Here is a 24,328-nt window from a genome sequence, read left to right on the forward strand (position 1 = left end):
CTATGACTCCCCTCTTTTGCATGGATGAAAAGATAATTGACCAACCACTGCAACACCCTTTAATCCGCTCAGCCAATTGCGTCCTTCAGCCGAAGCAAACGCCCAATTCCCGTCACTGGTGTGCAGGGGCGGAGATACAGCGGAGACTGAGGCCAGTAGGAATGAAGCTCATGAATAATGTGGTAGCAGAGACCCCGCATTCACCAACCCAACCTTCTTCCTGCATCCGAGCCCAGGCCCTCATCTGACAGCAAGCGCACCAGACCAATGTGAATCGCTGTCATTAGAAAACCCGCCCCCTGTTCCTCACTCTCAGATGGTTACATTTTTGCTGGATTGACCGCGACAGCTGCCAATGTGTTGCTCATCTTCGTGAAGTAGGGACAAAATCGAAGGGTGAGTAGAAATCTGCCTTTTTTTTATTTTCCAAAATGATCATATTGTAACACTTCCTCATCAGACGGGGACGCGCATCGGGACGCTGTGTCCTTTGCGCGTGTCGGCAGCAGCAGTAGGTGCTTGATGTCACGTAGACGATACATACACCAGCATGCATATTGAGCCAGGAGGTTTGCTGTTGGGTTTATGGTTCTGTTGTCGCCTGTAATCTTTGGACGAGCAGTCGCTGTCCGAAGCTGACGTGCAGTGCGTCCTCCATTGCCTCATTTGGGTCTTGTCCTCTGCCAGACTTGAAGGCCCAGTGGGCCGTTCAAACCAAAATGTTAGTAAAGGGTATGACATTGTAAAGGGCAAGATGGTGCAAATTGTTACTGCATGTCCACGTGAGTGTCTGTAGTTAATTATATAGCATCCATAAAGTGGTGTACCAAACAGGTGAGGGTAACCCTCAATTGAGAGCTCCAGAGGATCCCAAAGAAATGAGCAGCAATTTCACTTAACCACTGTGGTATTTACTCTCTTTAACAGGATGGTTGTTTGTTTCTCTACCTATATCACACCAAACTATAAAACGCCTCTCAAAAATGAGTTTGGCTTGTTTTTACTTCCCTTAAATGTCTCTTCAGAATAAAGTGCTACTTTCACATTTGAAATTAAAAATATTTGCATGTTCATAGATTCTAGGTAATGTAGTTCAACATGGGAGTTCAACATGCGTTCTTAAACATGTCTAGGGGAGTCTTCAACTTCTATTTAAGCTGGTCTGGTGTGCATATCTGAGGTAAACGTTTATTTTAGAAGATATTTTTCTTTATCAGTTTGAACAGCACTTTCTAATCATATCAGTGTTCTGGTTTATCTGGGCCTTTATCAGGCTTGGACAGTGACGGACTGTTTTACACCAAACTCCCTTTGGTCCACTGCTATCAGCTCATCACAATCACTTAACAAGTTGAGATCAGCTCGGTAGTAGGGCCTATACTTAGATTGAATTTCTGGTCAGCAGTGTAAAACACAAAGTTGTGGACAGGATTGTCGTACAGGTGGAAGTCTGTGTGTAACCCAGTGTTTGTGCACTGGTTAGTTTCTGTAGTTTTACACACGTCTTAACACAATTTCAACATTTCATAGTAGCGTATCAACAAGTGATCCGTGCCCTTGTCTGCGACTTCCTGCCTCCTTTCCCATGACACTCCCCCAATTGTTCAGGAAGTTGCAGCATTTTTGCAAGCAGGAACATAACACAAAGTTGTATATTCAGTGGATCTTACACTCAGTCAGCAGGAATGCACTCCTCCACCTGTCTCTAGCACTAATAGGAAGCTGGATAATTAAACTTATTTTGCTGCAGTAGGATGCAGTTACGGCCTTTATAGTGCATATCTGGTGTATTACATCGGTTAAGATACAAATTTCACAGAACAAACTTGCAATTTTTGTGTAGAGATGGATGTGATACGCATGACTACAGTTGTGTGTTTTATGTTGTTAAAAGCAGCAGTAGTAGGAAGAAGAAGCCCTTTGACCATCTCAGATTATAGACCGAGCAAATACTGTTGACACACAATCGCTCACAAACGTACACACGTCTATGTAAATATCTATCAATCAATGTACAACTTCAGTGTTGTGTGTTTGCACAGGGTTTCCTATAATAACAGCCAAAGGTTAGGCTTAGTAGGTCACCAGGAAATTAAAATGTTTGAAACAGTATTTTGAAGAAATCAAATCTTTTAGTATAAATTCAATCATCTCACCAGAGAGGATCGTTATAATGGTAAAATAATTGAGAATGGCTGTGTTCACACCACAGAGCTAGAATGTAATAGTTTTGTGAAATGGGATGTGGGGTTTGTTGATGACATACTTGCAAAATGTTGCGCTGTTTAAAAAATGTGTCATTTACACTTCAGGTTTACCTGATGCTATTACTTTGCATTGATACATTAGAAAAAAATGTAATCCTTCAGTTTCTTTAATGCCAAGCAATTGGTTTAAAGTCAGAGTGTCATTGCAAATGTAAACATGTTTTTGTATCCCAAAGTTAATGTTTTAAAATATAAATATAAGCTGCTAAATTTCTTTGGAAAGAAATAAAAACAAAGAGGTTTTGATGTAAAAGCCTTGTTCGATGTGTGAATTACTCGCACATCACAATACTTATTGGTAAATAAGTGACAAGTGTGACATGTACGGTGTATACACAGTTGGAAGGTGCTCCCTTCTCAGCTGAGTGTGTTCTATGTTTACCCAGCATGCCGCTGGCTCGCAGCCTCTCCGTCACGTCCCTGTCGGGACTGGAGGAGTGGGATGAGGAGTTTGATTTAGAGGACGCTGTTCTTTTTGAAATTGCGTGGGAGGTCGCCAACAAAGGCAAGTGTGTGTGTGTGTGTGTGTGTGTTGTGTGTGCGTGAGTTTGGTCCTTGCTTGAGTGCATTTGTGTCTGCACTTACTTTTTAAAGTTTGGGAAAATAAATGGTTTCCATATGTAAATACTTAATGAAAATACATGTTGAATGCACTTTGTAAATCGCTTTGGATAAAAGCGTCCGCTTAATAAATGTAATGTAATGAAAACAGGACAAAACTACATTCGTACATTCCATGTATATGTCTGATCTTGATCATTCGCACAGTTTATAACCTTCAGATAAATTGTAGTTGTTAGAGAGACCTGTCAACATAATGCTTCATATATTTCAGGTTGAATCATATTATATATCTTTGTCTCTACTTTGTGTTCGTACGTGTGGCATGTTTGCTGCATGTGTGAAGTTGGAGGCATCTACACCGTCATCCAGACCAAAGCCCGTCTGACCGCAGAGGAATGGGGGGAGAACTATTTCCTGGTGGGCCCTTACGTGGAGAGCAATGTACGCACTCAGGTGGAGCTGATCGAGCCCACCAACCCCGTGCTGAAGAGAACCATTGACAAGATGAACGCCAGTGGGTGTAAGGTACTACCACACGGCACACGCACACAGTAAACACATATACGCCTCAGAGTTAAATTTGTATGTTCCACTCAAGGACAGTCATTATTACTACAAATAGTTGGAGGGTTTATAGAGGGAGATTTGCAAATGTGTGGTGAATGTGAACTACACTTACAAACCCAGTTAGAGATCATCCCCTCTTTCATACTCTGCCTTGACCACGTCTCTAAACCCGGTGACATTTCCTCTCAAAGGTTAGAGGTTGTATCAGTGTCTCTCTGTCTCAAAAACATACTCCAGAAATAGGTGTGTGTGTGTGTGTGTGTGTGTGTGTGTGTGTGTGTGTGTGTGTGTGTGTGTGTGTGTGTGTGTGTGTGTGTGTGTGTGTGTGTGTGTGTGTGTGTGTGTGTGTGTGTGTGTGTGTGTGTGTGTGTGTGTGTGTGTGTGTGTGTGTGTGTGTACGTACTCTGGGAGTGCAGTGGAGATATGGGTCAAGTGGTGCTTTTCTTTTAAAGGGATAGTGCAGCCTTTTCAACGAAGCCTATCTAGTTTACCTTGAACCCCACCACCTTTAAGCTCACGACAGACCAGCATCGGAGCACAATTAGTTGGATGGAAATGTGTTTTTTATATATATGTATGTATATATATATGTATATATATATATATGTAGGTAGGTCGGTCCTGTATTCCAGTTTAGTCATACTTCGAGCTTGAAGTGACTTACTTTTTTTGCACTTCTGTGTCAGCAAGACAAACTTCATCAAGGTAATCTTGGATTGTGTGGTTAGACTATGTTTTAAATCCAGTTTTAGTAGGCTGAGTGTCCTGCAAGTAAAGTACTTTTTGATTAGAAACGGAAGGATGAGAACCATTTATCTACATAAACGTTGTAAATAGCAAAAAATGAATGCAAAAAAAACAAACATAGGAGTTGTTGCTGCAGCAGCGGCAACTCTTAATACCAAAGTGAATGTGTTTTCTAAGATGCGAGTGGTTTATATTATTTTGGTTGGTGTGGCATGAAGAATTAAAGTAAAATTTCCTCCTTTTCTCCATTTCCCTGCAGGTCTACTTTGGGCGCTGGCTTATTGAGGGCAGTCCCTATGTTGTTCTGATTGATGTTGCGTTTACCGCCTGGTCTCTTGACAGCTGGAAAAGGGAATTATGGGACCTTTGTGACATCGGCGTGCCATGGTTTGACCGTGAGGCCAACGATGCCGTGCTGTTTGGCTTCCTGACTGCCTGGCTTCTGGGAGAGGTCAGCAGCAAGAGAACTTAAAGTGACAAGAATTTCAATAAAAATGCAATGTTAAATTAGTTTTAGTCGAAAGGAGAAATTGAATACTGTGCAGAAAGAAGACGGATTGGGCTGTTGTTCCTTGAAAAGTGTAAATGCTTGAAATGTCAAAACCCGGGAAGGCACATGAAATATAAGTTGTGTTTTGATTCATATTGGTGTGTATGTGTGTAGTCCATATTAACACTGTTCTCTCCCACGTTGCAGTTTGCGGCCCAGAGTGAGGAGCCTCCGCACATCGTGGCCCATTTCCATGAGTGGTTGGCCGGCCTAGGCTTAGTGTTGTGTAGACATAGAAAGCTGCCCATCGCAACCATCTTCACCACTCATGCCACACTGCTGGGACGATACCTGTGTGCTGGAAGTGTGGACTTCTATAACAAACTTGCTGAGGTGCGTGTCTGCACTGTGTACCTGTGTACATTTTATTACGCAGCACTGTAATAAAGCAAAAACAAAATAATAGAAAGAGGCCATTTAACTGTCGAGCTGACTTTGATTCATATGTAGGTAAATTAGAAATGAATACAAAATCGGACAGATATTCAACAAGAAATGTACACTTCATCGCACTCTCCCTCTCCTGTTTGTGTCCCATCCAGTTCAACGTGGATAAGGAAGCAGGCGATAGACAGATTTACCACCGCTACTGTTTGGAGCGGGCGGCCGCTCACTGTGCTCATGTCTTCACCACTGTGTCACAGATCACAGCCATTGAGGCAGAGTACCTGCTCAAGAGGTCACCAGGTGTGTGGAGGTGATTTGATGTGTCAAATACAGAAACTTCCTAACGTCATTTGTCACTGGCCAGACACAGCAGGCCTTGACTGTGCGAGGATATGATGTATTTCTCACTGCTTTCCTACTGAATGTTTCAATGCATTAAACTTTGAATTCACCAAGTTAGCTACCTAGCTATTTAGATACTTAACTCTGTGTCTTTGTTTTGCATTTAATGCCCTTTACCTCTCCCATCACAAACAGACATTATCACTCCCAATGGGCTCAACGTGAAGAAGTTCTCAGCAGTACACGAGTTTCAAAACCTCCACGCTCAGAGCAAGAATCGGATTCAGGAGTTTGTCAGGGGACACTTCTACGGGTCAGACACGCATCACTCAACATTCACAGCTCAGTCAAAACCGTTATTCTAGTGAAAAACTATACTACCAGAATGTGCTGATTGTAAGCGCTACACTCATCCAGCTCTTGTGACAGATTTTGGTTTGTGTTTGACCACCAGGCACCTTGACTTCAACCTGGACAAGTCTTTGTTCCTGTTTATTGCTGGAAGGTATGAGTTCTCCAACAAAGGGGCCGACATCTTCTTAGAAGCTTTAGCCAGACTCAACTATCTACTGAGGGTAAGTGTGTAGTTGTGTCCACACATTTGGGGTGTGTGTGTGTGTGTGTGTGTGTGTGTGTGTGTGGGAGAAGGAAGAAGGTGAATCTTAGGTGTAAAAATGTGAACCCATATTCCTGTATGGTCTGACTGTTGCAGGTCAATCACAGTGACGTGACCGTCATTGCGTTCTTCATCATGCCAGCTCGGACAAACAACTTCAATGTGGAGACCTTGAAGGGCCAAGCAGTCAGGAAACAGCTCTGGTGAAGTTTCTTTTTATGTTAACCAATATGAAACGAGATGAGGCCAGACAGCCAAATTGCTACACTCATCCACTTGGAAAAGTGTTTTGAAGTTATCTAATTACACTTTCCTTGTTTGTTTTTTTCCCTGACAGGGACACTGCTCAGACTGTGAAGGAACGTTTCGGAAAGAAACTTTATGATTCACTTCTAGTGTAAGTTGACCACTTTCAGTAAAATGTGGAATGACCTGTTTTATAACGCCATCAAATATAAAGTAAGAAACAGCCCACCTAATAACAAACATTTATTAATAAATGTAATCAAGGATTTTCCAATCAGATATATATATATATATATATATATATATATATAAATATATATACACACACACCTAGATTCAGATTCTGTACAAAATGTAAACTTTGTGTAGCCATTGTTCAAACAAAGTGGTTGAATTTATTCATGCTAATAAATATTCTATTGTAGTTGTTTTACAAGTCTAAAACAACCTGTCTTCATCAGTGGGCAACTGCCAGATGTGGCGAAAATGCTGGACAAAGAGGATTTCACCATAATGAAGCGTGCCATCTTCGCGACTCAGAGAACATGCCAGCCTCCAGTCTGCACCCACAACATGCTGGACGACAGCAGCGACCCCATCCTTAACTGTGTCCGCCGTATCGGCCTTTTCAACAGCTCTGCTGACCGTGTCAAGGTAAGGTCAGCTGTCGGTAGTCCATAAATGCCCACAAAAGTATTTCTTCTCACTTTTTGTACATTTAAAGGCATTCTAAACTTAACTATAATCAAATGTGCAGATGATTTAAGTTTCTGCAGTGATTATCATTCCACATTATGATGTTTTAATGCGCCATGTTGTGGCCGAGAATTGCAGTTTGCTACTCGTACTGTTTGCTATAGTAAATACTCCTACTGAATGGCTTCTCCCTCCTTTAGGTTATCTTCCATCCTGAGTTCCTTTCATCCACCTCTCCTCTACTTCCAATGGATTATGAGGAGTTTGTAAGAGGCTGCCACCTCGGCGTCTTCCCCTCTTACTACGAGCCTTGGGGCTACACACCAGGTATGACTCATGCATGCTGACGAGGTGTATTTATGTGTGTGGGTTTGTTGTATTACATCAAAATTATTAATCGGGCCTTACTGTTTCTTTCACCGTCAGCTGAGTGCACAGTCATGGGAATTCCATCAATCTCAACTAACCTGTCAGGCTTTGGCTGTTTCATGGAGGAGCACATAGCAGACCCCTCAGCATATGGTGCGTTTCTCATACTTTTATCTGTTTAATTCCAAGTATGTCTTTTAAAAAGATATGCAGGGATAACCGATGCTTTCTTTCACATCATGATGTTTCGTTTTGCAGGTATTTACATCCTGGACCGCCGGTATCGAGGGGTCGACGAGTCGTGCAACCAGCTCACATCCTTCCTGTTTCAGTTTTGCAAGCAGAGCCGGCGCCAGCGGATCATCCAGAGGAACCGGACTGAGCGTCTGAGCGAACTCTTGGACTGGAGATACCTCGGCAGGGTTAGATTCAAAATCTCAAACTAATATTTTGTTCATGTGATCATTGCTCAACTTAAACATGGATTAATGTTGTTTTTTTTCTTGTTTTCTGCACTAGTATTATATATCTGCCCGTCATATGGCCCTGGCTAAAGCCTTCCCTGACACGTACATGTATGAACTTCATGAGCCCACCTCGGTAAGTTAACTCGTGTGTCTGGATGACAGAAATGCCAAGTTTTCACTATTTATTGTTATTTCACAAATCCTTACACACCTCCACTGATTGAGATTCTGATGCCTTTTATTTCTCGCCCTCAGACCTCAGGTTTCCGTTACCCTCGACCAGCTTCTGTGCCTCCGTCTCCAGCTCTGTCCCGCCACTCTTCCCCCCACCACAGTGAGGCTGAGGACAATAATGAAGAAGAACGCTATGACGAAGATCTGGAGGCGGAAAAGGACCGGGTGAACATCCGCCAGCCCTACGCACTGCCATTCAAAAATAAGTCTTCTGCTGTCCTGGGGGCCAATGGAAACGGCGATGGTGTCACGAGCGAGAACAACTGAGACATGCACAAATATATATATATATATATATATATATATATATATATATATATATATATATATATATATATATACATGCTGAACCTCACTAGTGAAACTTTATCTGTGGCAATCGTTTAAGTCATCCATGTACTTTATAGTTGTGTGACTACGAGTGATAAATTTAATATCGGCTTGTTGTGAAAAATGACATCACTGTCGGTGTCTTCCCAACCTGTTTGTACCTCAGATTCTTTAGAAAAAGTCTGTCCGTTTGACATGTTTTGGTATTGTTTCAGTTACACCAGCAGTGCAACCGGTGGTTTGCTTTGAGGAGTAAATGCAGCAGCTAGAAAGGGCTAAAGAAAGCTCAACAATGAAAAAAAATCAGGATTGCTGGATTTTGTAGTGTACTAACACTGGATAACATACTGTAGGTCTAAAACATTGAAACATAGAGGATTATTTTGAGTAGCTGGAGGAGATTTTATACTTGTTTCAAACGTGGGTCAGAGCCGGGAAGGAACACAACCCTCCTTTATACCAGATTGTCCCCTGGACTCATTCAAAGCTATTTTCCTGGTTAAAAAAAATGTAAAGATGGTGTCATTTGCTTCGAGCACACACAGAGAGCATCTGTTGTTTTACTTGTGTTTGGCTTAAAAGTGTGATGATGATACAGAGCTTCGAACACAACTCTCCACCTTGTAGCATCTTTTTCTTTCTTTTAAATGCCTTGTTTACTACGCAACTTCTCAGAGTGGGAATATAATGTAGAACACATACACAGCAACACAAATGGCATCAGAAACCCCCAAAAATGACAGTTTTCTCATTCTGAGAATAGTCTGTGTGTGTTTTCATTTTTGTTTTGCGCCTTAGTATCACAGCCATTCAGTGGCAATCACCAATTCACAACCTCACGCTCCTCTTTATCTGTCTGCGCTTGTGTGGATTATTCCTGGGTTTGCCTGTTTTTTGACAAGTATAAAATTGTGAAGGGAATAAAGGTGAGACAGATGGGACTGAGATGGTAACAATGTTTTTGGGTAAAGAACGTAAGAGAGATGGCAGGCAAATGGCTAGACTCGACTATAAACTTGTCTAATGGAAGAGGGAAATGATTTTACCAGGCGTATACTCCCCCCCTCCCTGTAAGAGTTTTATAATTTGTTACAATCTTGCATCAGATTAACTAATAAAGTTTAAATATATATATACCTATTGGTGTTTTACAAATGATAACTTTCTCTTCATTCTTTGTATGTATGCAGTTTATTGGAGCACACACATTAAATGGGTTTTCAAGTTCTCAGTAACAAGGATCCAGTGACACCATCCACACTGATTTATCTGGATCTTCTTGCTGTGTCATAGTGAATCCTGCAGAGTTCTCATCTGCTTCAGCACAAGTAAACTCGGCCCCCGTGACCTTTGCAAACTAAAAGAAAAAAATAATATATAGGGTAAAAGCAGAATTGCCAACAATTTACTTATTTGCACATAAACAAACTCAAGATCTTTTTTTATGACCTAAACGCCGATGTTATGACACACTAATTAAATCATTGTTTACAACTGACTGGAGACATTGCAGTTAATGGTTTGACCTCTAAACTACAGGGGGACCTTAAAATACTGTTCTTTTGACCCCACTTGACAGCTGTTAATACAAGTTACCTCTCAAATTAAGATTTCATAAGCAAAGCAAGTGATCATTGTAGTAAATACATCACATTGTTAAAGATAAAACCCTTTTTGTAAAAAAAAGTGTCTCGTTGAGGCCAACCCCATTAATCATCTCACAACTCCTCAGATGTTTCTGTGATCCTTTTGTCACAAGTTGTCCAGGTTGGTAACCCCGGCCTAGACTAAACTACCTACTGGATATAAATTAGTAAACCAGTTTACCAATAAAATGCTACGGATGAATTGATGCATTAGTATTAACAATATGTCACAGGGGCCTTTTACTTTTGACACTATAAGCATCAGTACAGTTTGCTGATAATACTTCTGTACTTTTACTTTAGTATGAATTTGAATGCAGGGCTTGCAATTATGATTATTTTTAGAATGGGTTCTTTCACTTAAGTAAAGGATCTGACCATGCAGGACTCACCTAGTAAACTATTCCAGAAGGAGTTGTATGTTGCACTGCCGGTTACAGCTCCAAGTTTGGCTGGATTCCTCCTCACTGTGTGTACTGAAAAGCCACTGGGCCCAGTCACCTCCACCTCCACCACATGATAGTCACTTAACCTGGGGCATAAAGAGGTATGAACAGTGGGATTTAAACAGATATGAAAGGCTGCATTCGCTCAATCTGATTTTTAGAAAGACTCACGCTGTGTCGGACACGATCTCTCCCTGAACACCAGTAAAGCCGAGTGTTCCTGCTGCCACTGCTGCTGCTGCCATGGTGTTAACGTTGTTAGGAGCAAGTGGGCACAACTCTGCCACTGAGCCTCTGAATAAAACACGCCTGCCCTCTTCCTCCGTCCAATCAGAGAGGACATCTCCAGTCAGCCGGAAGCAGGATGGATGCTTGGACATTCTTATAAACAAAGCCTGAAAACAAGTCAAGTACAACATAATAGTTTATTTGCCATTTGCAAGCTGCACTTTCATTCTCAAAGTCTAAACCATGTGAAGGGTGGCCACTGCATGCCTTTCGCTAACACCACACCTGCACTGCCCCAGTGTTATTGTACCTTCAAGGCTCCACTGTCATTCAGCCTCTGGATGTCCTGGCCTCCCCACAATGCACCACTGGGGACGTAGAGCGTCCTACCATACTGTTGAGCCGCCTGATGCAGCTTCTGGTTCAGATCAGGATCAGAGAGGGCAGAAGGAGAGCCCACCTGAGAGGAGGAGAAAAAAAGGCACAAAAGAGGATGTGATAATTCTGTGATTAACAGACTGCTGAAACTTTGTGTCAGCTTATGTGTTCTCATTTTCTGTAATGGATACATGCAGTGCCGATTTGATTCTAAGAATAAAATGATCATCATGTGTTGGAGACAACAAAAGAAAACAATGCTACCATGTTGAAATGTTGACAGTTGGTCAAACATACTGACAATCCTTAAAATACAGAAAACCCAAAAGACTAACAACTAAATATCCTTTTTAGAAAAGACCATTGTCCAGTTAATCAAAATAAAAATCTCACTTATAAACATTAATACACCTTGTCACCTGTCTTACTCATATCTGTTTTAGTCTTCTTACAGTTGAGGAGCAGAAAGATAAGAAGCAAAGGATTTATTAAGGATAATATATCTCTACATAAAATGCTAAACAAGAAAGAAAAAATAAATACTCTGTTTTGCAGCAACCATATTTCCCACACAAACAGAGGAGAAGCTTACCATGAAATGAGACTGAGACAGGAATTGAAAGCCAAATTCTTTCACTATCTGTGGATGGCACACCTCTACAATCACATCACATCGCCTGTAAAAAAGAAAACACAGTTTTACAAAAACGTTTTCTAAAACGTTGTCATGCATGTTGTCTATGGTAGCACAGAGATCATATAAGATGCAAATACTGGTGTTATGCATATGAGTTTATATTACATATGTGTGTTATTGCACCTGTCTGCAAAGGATGATAGGTCACCAAGTATAAGTTCATCAGGAACGAAACCTTTGAGCTTGTCAGAATTTCTGTTCCAAACGAAAGCCAGTGTTAGACCGAGAGCAGCTCCATCTTTAAGGATCCTCTCCACCAGGTACTGCCCTGAAGCACACACACCCACACGTGAGGGATAGAGCTAAACAAAAGACTCAAAAGGCTTTATGTCAGAAAGTGTGTCTGCAGTATGAGAGGGAGAGTTCAGACCTAGATGTCCGTAGCCTACAACCCCAATCCTTTGGGAGGAAGAGCTGGTTGCCATGTCCTGTGCTGACAAAAGACACATGCTGGGAAAAGAACATTCACCTGCAACTTGAACACACAAACCAACACACACACACACATACACGTATGCTTTTGACCCTACTTCCTATCTGTACCAGTATATTATTTATTGCTCTCCTCACCAGATAATATCAAACCCCAGCAGACCTGTGTTACTCCCAACGTGAAGCATACAACCGGACCACGACTCCAGGAAATGTGGGCAAGCACAGTACAAAGTTTGACTCAGAGAGGCCATAGTTAATCATTGATAGTTCTTCAACGTGTGGAATGGATTACATGCTGAGCTCCTCCTCCATCCATTTAAACAACTTCAAATCCAGATGCATTGAAACAATGCATTTTTGGAGAAATCTGAAGCAGTGTGGACATCTAGTGACCCTCGAACAACGCAATGTGAAATCAATTTATTTCCTCGAGATTATCATCCCCAAAATGTATGTATTACATTTGTTGGAAAATAATCCTGCACAGCAGCAGGTCGTTTTGCTTTCACATTTAATAGTTTTGAAAATAGAATCGTGCCAGAGTTTTAAGTTGCTCTCTTGTCATAGTGGCAGAGATGAATTGCTCATGTTGCATCCCAGGTTTAGAGATATGAACCAACGATTTTCCCAAAGGAAGTCCCTTTCTGGCCATTAATAATTTGTCATTACCAACAACAATCATAAATTCACAAGTTAGAAATCAACCTTTATCATATGCGTTTTCTACTAGTTCAACTTTGCTCCTCATGAGTTAATGTCGGCAATAAATAGCTGAAAAGGTCAAAGGTGAGATGTTTGTCCATGAGAACATTGATTATCAGAGAGCAATCAGACAGCAAAGATCGGTCCAAAGTTCATTGCTATGAAATAGCAACAGACTGAGAGACGTGGCAGAGATCCGAGACAGAAGAGAACAAGGCGAGAGCATCTGAGGACTACATGTGACGACAGGACTGCAAAGACAGAAGAAAGTAGAAGGTGTCAAGAAGACCAGACAGGTTTATCCAACTGAGAGATCTGCTGGAGTCCACGACAGTGTTGACTCTGAGACGATGGACATTCTTGAGACAGATGCCTATGACAGGCGGAAGAGGAGAAACACGGTACCTAAAAATCATTTATTTATAGTCAATAGTTGTTTAACATACAACAACTTTCTCTATGTGGAAAAGATAAAACTCATTTCAGCCTAATTCATGTTGTGACTTGTCTCCCCGTTTCTTTCTGTTCCTCCCTCTATTAGTCCTGTGCTCTTTTTCTTTCTCTCTTGCCTTTCTTTTTGTCTGCAGCTCTGTTCTTCTACCTGTGGACACCTGACTCAACCGCATCCATCATTTCTGCAGGTGTCAAATCAGCACCAACACTCCTATTGGCTGCAGTAGTGCTGAGCTGGAATGGAGGTCAGAGTGTCCTGGGTGTGGTGGGAGGATTGCTATTCTCTGCTGTTGGTGATTGCTGCCTGGTATGGCCTGAGCTTTTTCTGCATGGTAAGAGTTTGCACTCGGTCTGGCGATGGATAAGCCTAACCCTAACCCGAGGGGCTAAAATTCTGTTCAAGGTGCCATGTTATGAGGAAGTAGTATGTCTCAGATGAATGCATACTGCATGCATGTACTAAAAGGAAAAGTATGCCATTTGTAACGCAGTTCTTGTCCCGTTGCCTACAGATTCTACATGTGAATGCAGATTGTTTATGTAGATTAGTACATGAGTGAAGCACAAATTGAGGCATTTTTAAATTGCAACTTAAGTTGTTTTCTTTATAATTAGAGAATATATGTGCATTGCCTATATGATAAATGTAATTTTAAAAATAACCCTTTTTTTAATTTCTAAATTTAAGCTGCAAAGATACCCGTCCTTAACATCTCACACATCTGTTTCAGGAATGGGTGCATTTGCTGTGGCTCATCTGCTGTACTCATTCACCTTCCTCTCCAGTCGTTACACGGCATACTCCTCTTCCTCTTCCTTCTGGACTCGTTCTCTGTATCTGATCCTGCTCACGGTGGGAGGAGGTTTCTACATCTACATATATCCGTTCCTGCAGAAGACGCCAAACTCCGATACACTGCTTCCAGCTGTGGGGGTCTACATTGTCTTAATTGTTCTAATGGGGGCATTAGCTATCAGAACCCGCAATGTGGCAACACTGTTAGGAGGTTTGTTCTTCATGGTGTCTGACGTGTCGCTGGCTCTGCAAGTTTTTAAGGTGACTGCACCAATGGAGCACGGTAACGCTCTTGTCATGGTCACATATTATTTGGCACAGCTACTAATAGCTGTGGGCGATGTAAATGCAGTGAACAAGGAGGACTTTGCAAAATGGAAGAGTTCCTAAACAGTGTCACTCGAGTCTGAAGTATCTCCATCACCCTGGTAAAATTATTTAACTTATAAATCCTTTAGGTCTTGTAGTTTCTAATATGAACCCATTAAATACAGTAAAGAGGAGAACAGAAGGACACTACTGTCAGCACTTGAAAGCTTCTGGCTAGTGACAAAGATGGAGTAAAAGAGCAGCTTGCAAAGTCAAGATATTTAAATGTGTTTACGGCTTACGTTTGAATAATCATACTAATACACCATATTAAAATACCAGTCTACAAACTAAAAGAAACTCCACAAATATTGGTTAGAAGAATATCTATATTCTGTGATTTGTGCCAAAATATTTTTATTTTGTATGACATCAATGTTTATGTGTAGATTTTGCATGTTTTCCACATGTGAGCTGGCCATTTTATGTATATATAATAAAGACCAATTTGTTTTGTTAATAATAAATAAATATGGTGTAAAATAAACAAGGATTCTGTCCTGATTCAAGAGACAATCAACTACAATTAAATGGAAATACTTTACCTTCAGACAAACCTGACCTACAACAATTAAAGATAAGTTGCACATGTAACTATTAACAGTTGAAATAGGAAATACATAACATACTACCCGTGATGGAGATTGGTATTTGGTTTGATATTATGAAGAGCTGAAAAGACTGGACTAAAATGACAGCTTATACATTATAATTATTTCTACATTAAAATCCAGCTCCTGCATGACATACAACATATGGACAGCATCCGTCTTGACCCACATCATGAATGTTCCGTTACATCTTTGCACAGTGACACCAACACAGGTGAGGTCAATAAGACTTCAGCGATCCATCCCATTGTCATCCGACTGTTGGAAACAAATAACCCTCAAACGCTCCCAGAAGTCCAGTTCTTCCTGTTTGGAAACAAAAATGTGGCTTTAGAAGCTTTCCTGGACAAGGACTAAGCCTAGACTATTGATTGTAAAACTAATACCTTCATTGGAATAGAATTAAAATTCAATACAAGTATCGACATGGTGGCATCTAGTTAGTAATTAAAAATGTATACAGTCAACAGTTGGTTGCTTTTTGATAGAATCACTACTGTAGATTTTGCAGTAGTAGTTTTATACACGAGAACAGACAACTCCTCTGCTAAATTTGAGTCTTGAATTCCCACAATACTTGAACCCAGTTTCACCATCAGGCTCAAAGACTTATACCTCACTCTCTTCTTTTCCTTGGAGCTCTCTGGATTGCTGTCTGATTAACTCCTTCAGACCCAGAGCAGGATCCCTACAGTCTTTGAGACCCTGTGGACAGTCTTCCACCAGACTAGACAGATATCAGACACACAAAAGGGTGCGATTACTAATGTGTACCATGAATTGTTGTCACTTGTGAGTACTGGAGACAGAAAGGTAGAGAGTGTTTTTTACCAGCAAAGGGCGCCAAGCACGTGTTCATGGAAAGGTGAGTGTGGTGTGCGGAGAACAGACACCAGCTGCTGTACCATACCCATGGAGACCGCTGTATCTGCAGGACGGAGGAAACAGATAAAGATATCAGTATCGGGACTGAGAAAGTCACATCAATGCATCCCCAACTGTAACTGTGCGTACAGCATCTATAGTGTCTGTGATCAGAGCAGAAATTGGGCATAGGGACGGATGCCCTAATTTAACATCCAAACTAATTAACTAACTAAAACTGATCTATTGTGACTCAACTCAGTGTGGTTTATTACATTAACTGCTTGGATTTTTATCTTTTTTTACCTTTATTTAACCAGGAAAGCCTGATTGACAGAAAATAAAATGAAAAAAACCCACAGCTTTGTTTAAGGGCACTGTACTGTTTCGATGCTTCTCTCATTCGTACCTTTCTGTTCGGGATGTGACGTCAGCAGGTTGAGCAGAAGGAATGCAGACTTGGCCCTGAGCTTCTCGATGTCCGATTGCATGCCTCGCATCAGCACCGAGATGCCATCATGGGACAAGAATTCCTGGAGTCCTGTCTCCTGCTCTCGAATCAGACCTAAAGTCACAGCCAGAGAAAGTTACAGTTCTGTCCTGAGGTGTAGTGTATCCTGAATTCAGGCAGCATTACAATCTAGTCTAAATGCTTTACACGCTCTGCTTCAATGCTGTCAAAAGAACGATTAACGCTTCTGATTAAACTACTAGTCAGTATCATTATTAGCTAGTTTCAAGTAGACAGTATTGAGAAATAATGCGTTTTGTAGTAAAGTTTGCAGCTCTGTCCAAGATACTCACACGACACAGCGTAAAGGGCTTTTACTCTGACGGTGGGGTGGGGGTCTGAGTCTGTCAGCTGCAGCAGCTTTGCCAGCGCCCCGAGGCCATACAAGTGGACCTGCACCTCCGGCATGTTCTGAGCACAGGAAGCGATGAGCTGGGCAGCACGCCACCTCAGTCCACTTTGGGCATGAGACAGATACTGAGAGATACACAGGTCCAGTCCACCAAGAGTCATGAGGTCTGTGAAGCAGAGGAACAGGGTACACACTCAGGATAGAGACAACAAATAGTATTTGTATTCATAACCTCTCAGTAGCTATTGGTTCGAAGTCCATGCTGACATCTGATCAATAAAAATCTAATACTATTCATTACAAACCTCTTGCATTGTCCAGGTTCTCACACAACTCTGACATCACCTCAAAGGCTTTTTCTCGCACATCTTCATCCCTCTCATCTTCTACCTCTCTCTCCATTTCGCTCACTCCCTCCTGGCGTAAGATGTCCAAGCACTGCTTTATCTGCTCCACTTCATCCATCTGCCCTTTGCAGACTTCTGATAGAGCACCTCTCAGCCAGATTTTCCTCTGTAACAAAGAAAGAGTACTAGTAGAACAATGTGTCTCAATTACCTTTGACGGAAGGTAGAGGTCTTCATGGATACAAATAAAAACAGGTACTGTCCTTTTAAAACATTTCATCATCAGTCCAAAAGTCAAAGATGTTCATCAATCATCCATTTTTATGAACACATGCTCCTTATTAGACCGTTCTTTGGTCCTGTGAGGACCCAATGAGGTGTTCGCCCAAAGCCCTCTCAGGTTTGAAATGTACATTTAACAGACCCTTACCTCCTCTGACATGGGCTGAACAGGGTCAGGTCCCTCTGTGGTTGATCCAGCATCCACTGCCAGAAGCAGGACCCCTTGGAGGTTTTGGGGATATTTCCTGGTTGGTTTGTCTTCTGCCATGATGTGCACCGCTAAGCTAAGAAACAAGACATCAAAACAAACGGGACAGGGACAACTTAATTCAGAGTTGACGTGCAGCAGCAGTCATGGCCGTAAATATAAGTCCCAAACCCAGCAGACAGTTTTTAACCTTGACCTTTAATATAAAGATGCTAGCATTGGCTAGGCACTATTTATAGTAATAATAATTTAAAAAACAAACACAGCATCCCTACACAAACCTTCATCTTTACACAACTTACCTTTACACAAGTCCTATACACAGTGTTGAAGAAATGGACACACTCACTGAGTCTTTTAAAGTACGTGAGCTCCCCTTTACACAGATTAACATGAATGTGCTAGAACATTCTAGCTAGCGTTAAGCTGAACGCACGAGTGGCGAGGAGGCTGCCATGATGTACCGTAAACCTTGAACCAAACTGGCAAGCAAAATGTTTTTCGCCGAAGTCTTTCCTCAACGCGAAGTCATTTCAGTCCTCACATTGTCTACGCTGATTTAGTTCTACAAACATGACAATGTAGCAAAGCTGACAGTTATACAACCAAAAGCTTTTGAAAGGTACAACAGCAAACTTCTCCATATTAGCGTCATTACGGTAAATCCTTGCCGTTTGGACGCGCATGCGCGAGGTTCAGAGAGTTTCAGTAACAGAGGACTACCTCTGGTGAATCTCTTCTTCCTCAAACGAAGTAACAGTAACAGTTTTAGATATGAAATACCAGTATTAAAATATCCATCCACTCCATCTCTAACCGCTTATCCCGTTCATGGTCGGGGGGGTAACACATGCGTTGAAAGCGTGAAAAAAAAACATTTCTGCACCAAATAGATACATTAAGCGAGTTGGAGAGTTTTCAAAGCCTAACGTTAACTACTCCGGTCTGATTTGTTGTATGTATCTTAAAACCAACAGTTTGGTAATTATCTTATTATACCAGTTTAATTGTTACATGTGTATTATAGTCATTAGTAGTGGTGGTCATTATATTTTATACCTACCTAATATACCGTTGTAATAAAATAAAAAACAGCAATTTGTGTCTTCCGTGTGGAACTGGTGTGGTACTCTCTTCATCTTTTGCTGCTCTTTGGCTTGCTTAACCATCCAAGATGGCGGCGCTTGTGGGTCTGCGTGCATGTTTCTCCGGTAAAATTGTTTAATTCTCTTGTACTTACCGACTCTAAATGCATTTTTGTATATTCATAGCACCCGATTTGTTCTGAACATAGCAGAAGATGCTTTTTACTCTTGTGGAAACATAATCTACCTTAAAAAATTAGATGCTACTGTTTATTCGATAGCAGAGCAAGGTCACGTTACCAATGCGTTTTAGCTAACGATACAGCTAGCCGAGGATGAGGACTGACTGATGATTAGTGAAACTTGATTATATTATAGAAAGCTGTAAAGCTACCGAAGCTCACTGTTTAAATAACTAACAGTCGCTTATTCGGAGGAGAATGACACCGTTGAGTCTCCTGGTTTTAAGGGTTTGTTAGCTTAATGTCAAGTGCTGCATGGTTGCTTTTAGCTGAGGACTAAATAAATAATGTTTGTAATTATAATGACAGTCATGCGTTACCTTTTTGCTTATTTGACACATAAATTGAATAGGCAGTAACAACATGTTCAGACACTGACAGCCTGCTGGTCAGGTTGAGTGGCTGTGGGACATTTTTGCACTGAGACTGAAATAGAAAATAATAGTTTATTGCCTGTCTTGAAGCTAAAATGGCTTCAAAAAGTTTTTATTCTTGTATTTTGAAACTGGAACATGTAGTTGGGGAATTCTAGGATAAAATACTTCTCCTGGATTATCCTGTCAATGATCTGAATTTTCATTATTCTCATCTTTTGATTCCCTCGTCACAGCCCTTCAGCTGTCTTCGCCAGGCCTCCTGCACAGCTCCTTCAAATTGGTGAGTGTGTCCACAAACTGCAATGTACAGACTGTTTTAACATGGATTTTGCTGCTGTATAATTCCTGGCTTTGTCTTTGTCATGTAGTCTGCCGTGCCTCTGAGTCGGCGAACCTTTGCTGCAGAGGCTAAGAAGACATACAGCAGAGAAAAACCCCATGTCAACATTGGAACAATTGGCCACGTTGACCACGGCAAGACAACCCTGACTGCAGCCATCACAAAAGGTAGAAACACTGACGTCCCAGCTTTTAAATCCAACACACTGAAACATTTGATTTGATCTTGACTCTTAAATGGCTCCACTGACTTATGGCAAAGGTCTCATTTCTCCAGTGTTGTGAAACAAGAAATCAGAATTGTGACCTTGCTGTGTTTTTGGGTCCTCAGTGCTCTCTGACGCCGGTGGTGCGAACTTTAAAAAGTATGAAGACATTGACAATGCCCCGGAGGAGAAGGCGAGAGGAATCACCATCAACGCCTCTCATGTGGAGTACACCACAGCCAACAGACATTATGCTCACACAGACTGTCCTGGTCATGCCGACTACGTCAAGGTAATCTGCTTTACTTCTACAAAGCACCTGCAGCCAACCTGATGATGCAACTTATTTTAGCTTTTTAGAGTCCTTGTTTCTCTTTAAGCATGTCAAGCGTAATTATTTACCTTATAAATGACTTAAAAAGGTAATTAATCCCCTTTTAAATACCCTGAACTGTTTCTTTTTTTCAGAACATGATTACTGGCACATCTCAGATGGACGGCTGCATCCTGGTGGTGGCGGCCACTGACGGCCAGATGCCTCAGACACGAGAGCATCTCCTGTTGGCCAGGCAGATTGGCGTCGATCATGTGGTGGTTTTCATCAACAAGGCCGACGCCGTGGAGGACAAGGAGATGGTGGAGCTGGTGGAGATCGAGATCCGCGAGCTGCTCACAGAGTTTGGCTATGATGGCGAGAACACGCCTGTTGTGGTAGGCTCAGCCCTCTGCGCCCTGGAGGTAAGGGGACTGCTGGCAGCCATTTGTCTCACAGTTTAGTTAATACTGTGCTGATCTGTCAGTACATTTTGAGTCTCTGATGTGAAGCATCTGTTTGAGAACTGACTGAATCTTTGTTTTGCTCCATCTCAGAACAGAGAGCCTGAACTTGGTGTAAATGCAGTGATGAATCTGCTGGACATTGTGGATTCTTACGTTCCTCTCCCCAAAAGAGAGCTTGAAAAACCGTTTCTTCTGCCCATTGAAGGGGTTTATTCAATCCCAGGTATGAAGACATTACAAAGAATGCAGCCTAATAGTTACTTGTAATGAATTTGCAACTTTTATGTAGTTCCCTGTATTTAGTAGTAACATTTTACTGATTTGCCATGCTGGCTATAAAATGCAGAGTCTCAAAAACGAGTCATATGGTGGTGATGCTAAAAAGTTACTTGCTTTAAATTTGAGTGTTATCATTTGTGTCCTTCAGGCAGAGGTACTGTGGTGACAGGCACTATGGAGAGGGGTATCATCAAGAAAGGAGACGACTGTGAGTTTGTGGGCCACAATCGCAGCTTCAAGTCAGTGGTTACAGGTGAGTGAAAGGAAAAAGCAACAGAAACTCAGAGAAGGAGCTCCTGTGCTGTTTACAAAGCATATGAACCACCAGGTGACATATTAAAGGGGAAATGCAGATGCTTCCATACAGAGCATGAGGACTGAATGGTTTGATAAGTATGTGAATAATATGTCATGGCCTTCTCAAGATATGTGCACAGTTGAACACCTTCTCTATGGGAGATGTGTTTATCTTAAATAATGATCAGAGTTCACACAGCCTCAGGGGTCCACACGCGTCCTAAAATGTATGACCTGATGGTTTTATTTGACACCTGTCTGCCTTTTTTTAAGTGTCCTCTGGCACTTTATACATTGATAAAGATGCCTATATGATGAGTTTCTGATCTAAAAATGCTGCTGAGCATCAGTCTGATACTGGTGAGTTCAAGTTTATGTAGTACTGTATGACTGTTGGTGTACACACAAGAATTTCACCTCACTGTTCGTCCTATTTTGTTCAGGTATTGAGATGTTTCACAAGTCTCTGGACCGGGCAGAAGCTGGAGATAACCTGGGCGCTCTGGTCCGAGGACTGAAGAGAGAGGACATAAGGAGAGGGATGGTGATGTGCAAACCAGGATCCATCATGCCATACCAGACAATCAAGGCCCAGGTCTGAGAGCACAAAGTTGCCGTTGTTATTGACTCATTTTGAAATATTTCTGAACAATCAATTAATCTAAATGGCTAGTTTGTAAGTGGAGATAGGACAAAGGCACTTACATGATTGTAAATAATTGTAATGGCCAAAGAACAGATTTACAGGCAAACTGGGAGACCAGGCAGATGCCACAGTAATGACTGAGGTCATCCACTGAGTTACTGACGCTGTCTATCTGCTCACAAACAAAACATAGTTTTAAGTGATTTTTTTTTTTTGTTTCGTTTTTGCTATTCTAACCCATAAAATGCATAACTCACTGCATCCCGTAACCTGAACTCTGATGTGCGTGTGGACGTGTTTGTGCTTCCTGTATTCCAGGTGTATGTTCTCAGTAAGGAGGAGGGAGGCAGACACAAACCGTTTGTCACCAACTTCATGCCCGTCATGTTCTCTCTAACCTGGGACATGGCCTGCAGAGTCACGCTGCCCGATGACAAGGTTTGTGTGTTTCTCAAATACTGTAGTTTTTATGATGAAATCCCGTCCACAACAGTTCACCCAGCTAGTGCATGTTGTGAACATCGTGTGCGTCATGATGTTTCAGGTCGAATCTGTAAAAATAGTTTGACAGTAAATGAAGGACAGTAACCACTCTCCTGTCTGTTGCTCTCGTCTTCGTTCAGGAAATGGTAATGCCAGGCGAGGACACCTCCTTGACGCTCACGCTCCGCCAGCCAATGGTTCTGGAAAAAGGCCAGAGGTTCACCCTGAGAGACGGAAACAAGACCATCGGCACCGGCCTGGTCACAGACATCCTGGCGGCTAAAGATGAAGACCAGTCCAACTGGGGCTGAAGGGAAACTGCAGAGGACTGGGCTAGGGGGAGGGGGGGGGGGTCAAATAATTACAGAAATCTATAAATAAAGTACATAAACCATTACACAAACTTCAAACAGGGAAGGACTGAAAGGAATTTGTGGCTCTGTTGTGCAGGTTCACCCAACCAAAATATCTGATATGTTTATCTCTGTCTTTATGTTAAAATGCCAGACTGTCAGAATTATGCCATTTATGTAATAAAATGTATTTAATAATATAATGCCTCCTTTGTTTGTTAGCAAAATCAATTTCACACAAAAAAAGAACAGAATACTATAAATAAGAAATATATTTCGATGTCACTTTCGTACAGAATCTTAATGTATAAATCTGTAGCTAAAGACTTACAAACATGTTGACCTTTCACATTAGGAAAAGCGCAGCTGTTTCTAATAAGACTAACGATGGATCAGTTCTATTCAAACGTCTGTGACAGTGAGCCAGCGTGCACCAAACAGGAACCTGAAATCAAAGCAGCTAAATTGAATTCAGCCGCTATTGATTTCATTATTTACACCTGTTATCTTTCCTACTGCAAGTCAAAATGTCTTCTGTGTAAAAGGCCTGTAACATTTGCATGATACAAGACTAATGTGCCACATGAGGGCAGCAAAGAGGTGCTTCATTATTTGCTAAATGATTATTAATTATCAATAGTTAGGGAGTCAGTTGGAGTCTCTGACGGATATAAAGTGGTTCTTTCTCCTGTCATGCATGCAAGATCAAGAATTCCTTTACAGAAATGTTTAAGACAAGTATTGCACAAATAATAGAATATGTGATCATATTTCTATATTATAACTTTTACTATAATGATTTATTTACTGAAATTTAATGATAAAATTAAGAAATTTCAGATTTTCAAATGTTACATATTCAGTTAAACAATTCAATCCACTAATTTCACCAAATCAAAGTGAGAACAAGCAGCGTCAGCCTGAGAGAAGAGCATGGCTGACATTGAACTTCTTAATAAGTGCAAATAGTTTTTGAAGGTATAGCGTCCTTTAGCAGATCATTTCAGTATGATAATCCGGGCTGACCATGTTGGTGTTTGTGTGAATGTTTGGTGTCCTCTCTGCTCGCTGGTTCTCCAGTTGCTCTGTGTCTGCTGTAGGTATTTCAGCCGGTACCTCCTGTAATCCAATCAGCCTGTTGCTGTAATCAAATACTGTATGTCTGCAGGAGCTGCTAGTACTACTGAGTGATGTGCTCAGCTGGACAATGAATGTCTCTCCATAAGCAAAATAAGTTCTATGAGCAGACAGTAAACACGAGTATATACTGGTGGTCAGTGGTACAGTACATGGTTTTTACTGTCTCTCTAAAAGAATTCTGGTTCGAGCCAGAGTTCATCTGTGACTGAATCATGTCAACACACGCGTTGTTCACATGTTGTTTACATGTTCTTCACATGTTGTTTACATGTTCTTCACATGTTCATGTTGGTCACAACAACCTCACAATGTGGACATATCAAAGGCATTAGAAACATCAGCAACATTATTAGTTTTATTGCTTGAATAACAGAGCCCTTCTGAGCGATATACT

General features: G+C 41.4%; 5 protein-coding genes across 6 annotated transcripts; 3 read left to right on the forward strand and 2 right to left on the reverse strand.

Annotated features, from left to right (window-relative positions):
• The first annotated feature begins 238 nt into the window (after positions 1-238).
• On the forward strand, positions 239-9,522 carry gys1 (glycogen synthase 1 (muscle)). 2 transcript variants are annotated; one of them, XM_076086235.1, is made up of 16 exons: positions 239-396; positions 2,654-2,772; positions 3,175-3,356; positions 4,405-4,596; positions 4,843-5,028; positions 5,238-5,382; positions 5,620-5,737; positions 5,879-5,999; positions 6,137-6,243; positions 6,378-6,437; positions 6,748-6,940; positions 7,183-7,309; positions 7,409-7,504; positions 7,610-7,773; positions 7,871-7,951; positions 8,074-9,522. In XM_076086235.1, the coding sequence occupies exons 2-16, from the start codon at positions 2,655-2,657 to the stop codon at positions 8,317-8,319; spliced, it is 2,136 nt and encodes a 711-aa protein (XP_075942350.1). In that variant the 5' UTR covers positions 239-396; position 2,654; the 3' UTR covers positions 8,320-9,522. The 2 variants fall into 2 exon arrangements, with proteins under 2 accessions (XP_075942350.1, XP_075942351.1); XM_076086236.1 differs by lacking the exon at positions 2,654-2,772.
• Positions 9,523-9,560: 38 nt separating this feature from the next.
• aspdh (aspartate dehydrogenase domain containing) lies at positions 9,561-12,473 on the reverse strand. Its single transcript, XM_076086237.1, has 8 exons — positions 12,389-12,473; positions 12,148-12,294; positions 11,901-12,045; positions 11,673-11,757; positions 11,013-11,162; positions 10,646-10,869; positions 10,421-10,560; positions 9,561-9,739 (listed from the first exon to the last, which is right to left on the reverse strand). Exons 1-8 carry the CDS (start codon positions 12,471-12,473, stop codon positions 9,702-9,704), a joined length of 1,014 nt encoding a protein of 337 aa, XP_075942352.1. The 3' UTR covers positions 9,561-9,701.
• Positions 12,474-13,264: 791 nt separating this feature from the next.
• Positions 13,265-14,562, forward strand: tmem86b (transmembrane protein 86B). Its single transcript, XM_076081013.1, has 3 exons — positions 13,265-13,315; positions 13,456-13,699; positions 14,099-14,562. Exons 1-3 carry the CDS (start codon positions 13,265-13,267, stop codon positions 14,551-14,553), a joined length of 750 nt encoding a protein of 249 aa, XP_075937128.1. The 3' UTR covers positions 14,554-14,562.
• A 310-nt stretch (positions 14,563-14,872) lies between these two features.
• hspbp1 (HSPA (heat shock 70kDa) binding protein, cytoplasmic cochaperone 1) lies at positions 14,873-17,807 on the reverse strand. Its single transcript, XM_076086238.1, has 7 exons — positions 17,648-17,807; positions 17,176-17,383; positions 16,812-17,036; positions 16,417-16,572; positions 15,975-16,071; positions 15,759-15,870; positions 14,873-15,449 (listed from the first exon to the last, which is right to left on the reverse strand). Exons 1-7 carry the CDS (start codon positions 17,765-17,767, stop codon positions 15,375-15,377), a joined length of 993 nt encoding a protein of 330 aa, XP_075942353.1. The 5' UTR covers positions 17,768-17,807; the 3' UTR covers positions 14,873-15,374.
• Positions 17,808-18,836: 1,029 nt separating this feature from the next.
• On the forward strand, positions 18,837-22,997 carry tufm (Tu translation elongation factor, mitochondrial). Its single transcript, XM_076086239.1, has 10 exons — positions 18,837-18,918; positions 19,645-19,691; positions 19,780-19,918; positions 20,082-20,248; positions 20,425-20,694; positions 20,827-20,959; positions 21,164-21,268; positions 21,756-21,907; positions 22,277-22,396; positions 22,582-22,997. Exons 1-10 carry the CDS (start codon positions 18,882-18,884, stop codon positions 22,750-22,752), a joined length of 1,341 nt encoding a protein of 446 aa, XP_075942354.1. The 5' UTR covers positions 18,837-18,881; the 3' UTR covers positions 22,753-22,997.
• Positions 22,998-24,328: the final 1,331 nt, after the last annotated feature.

This window comes from Anarhichas minor, unplaced genomic scaffold, assembly GCF_050575085.1.
Source record: "Anarhichas minor isolate MPS153535 unplaced genomic scaffold, ASM5057508v1 ptg000007l, whole genome shotgun sequence".
Classification (NCBI taxonomy): domain Eukaryota; kingdom Metazoa; phylum Chordata; class Actinopteri; order Perciformes; family Anarhichadidae; genus Anarhichas; species Anarhichas minor.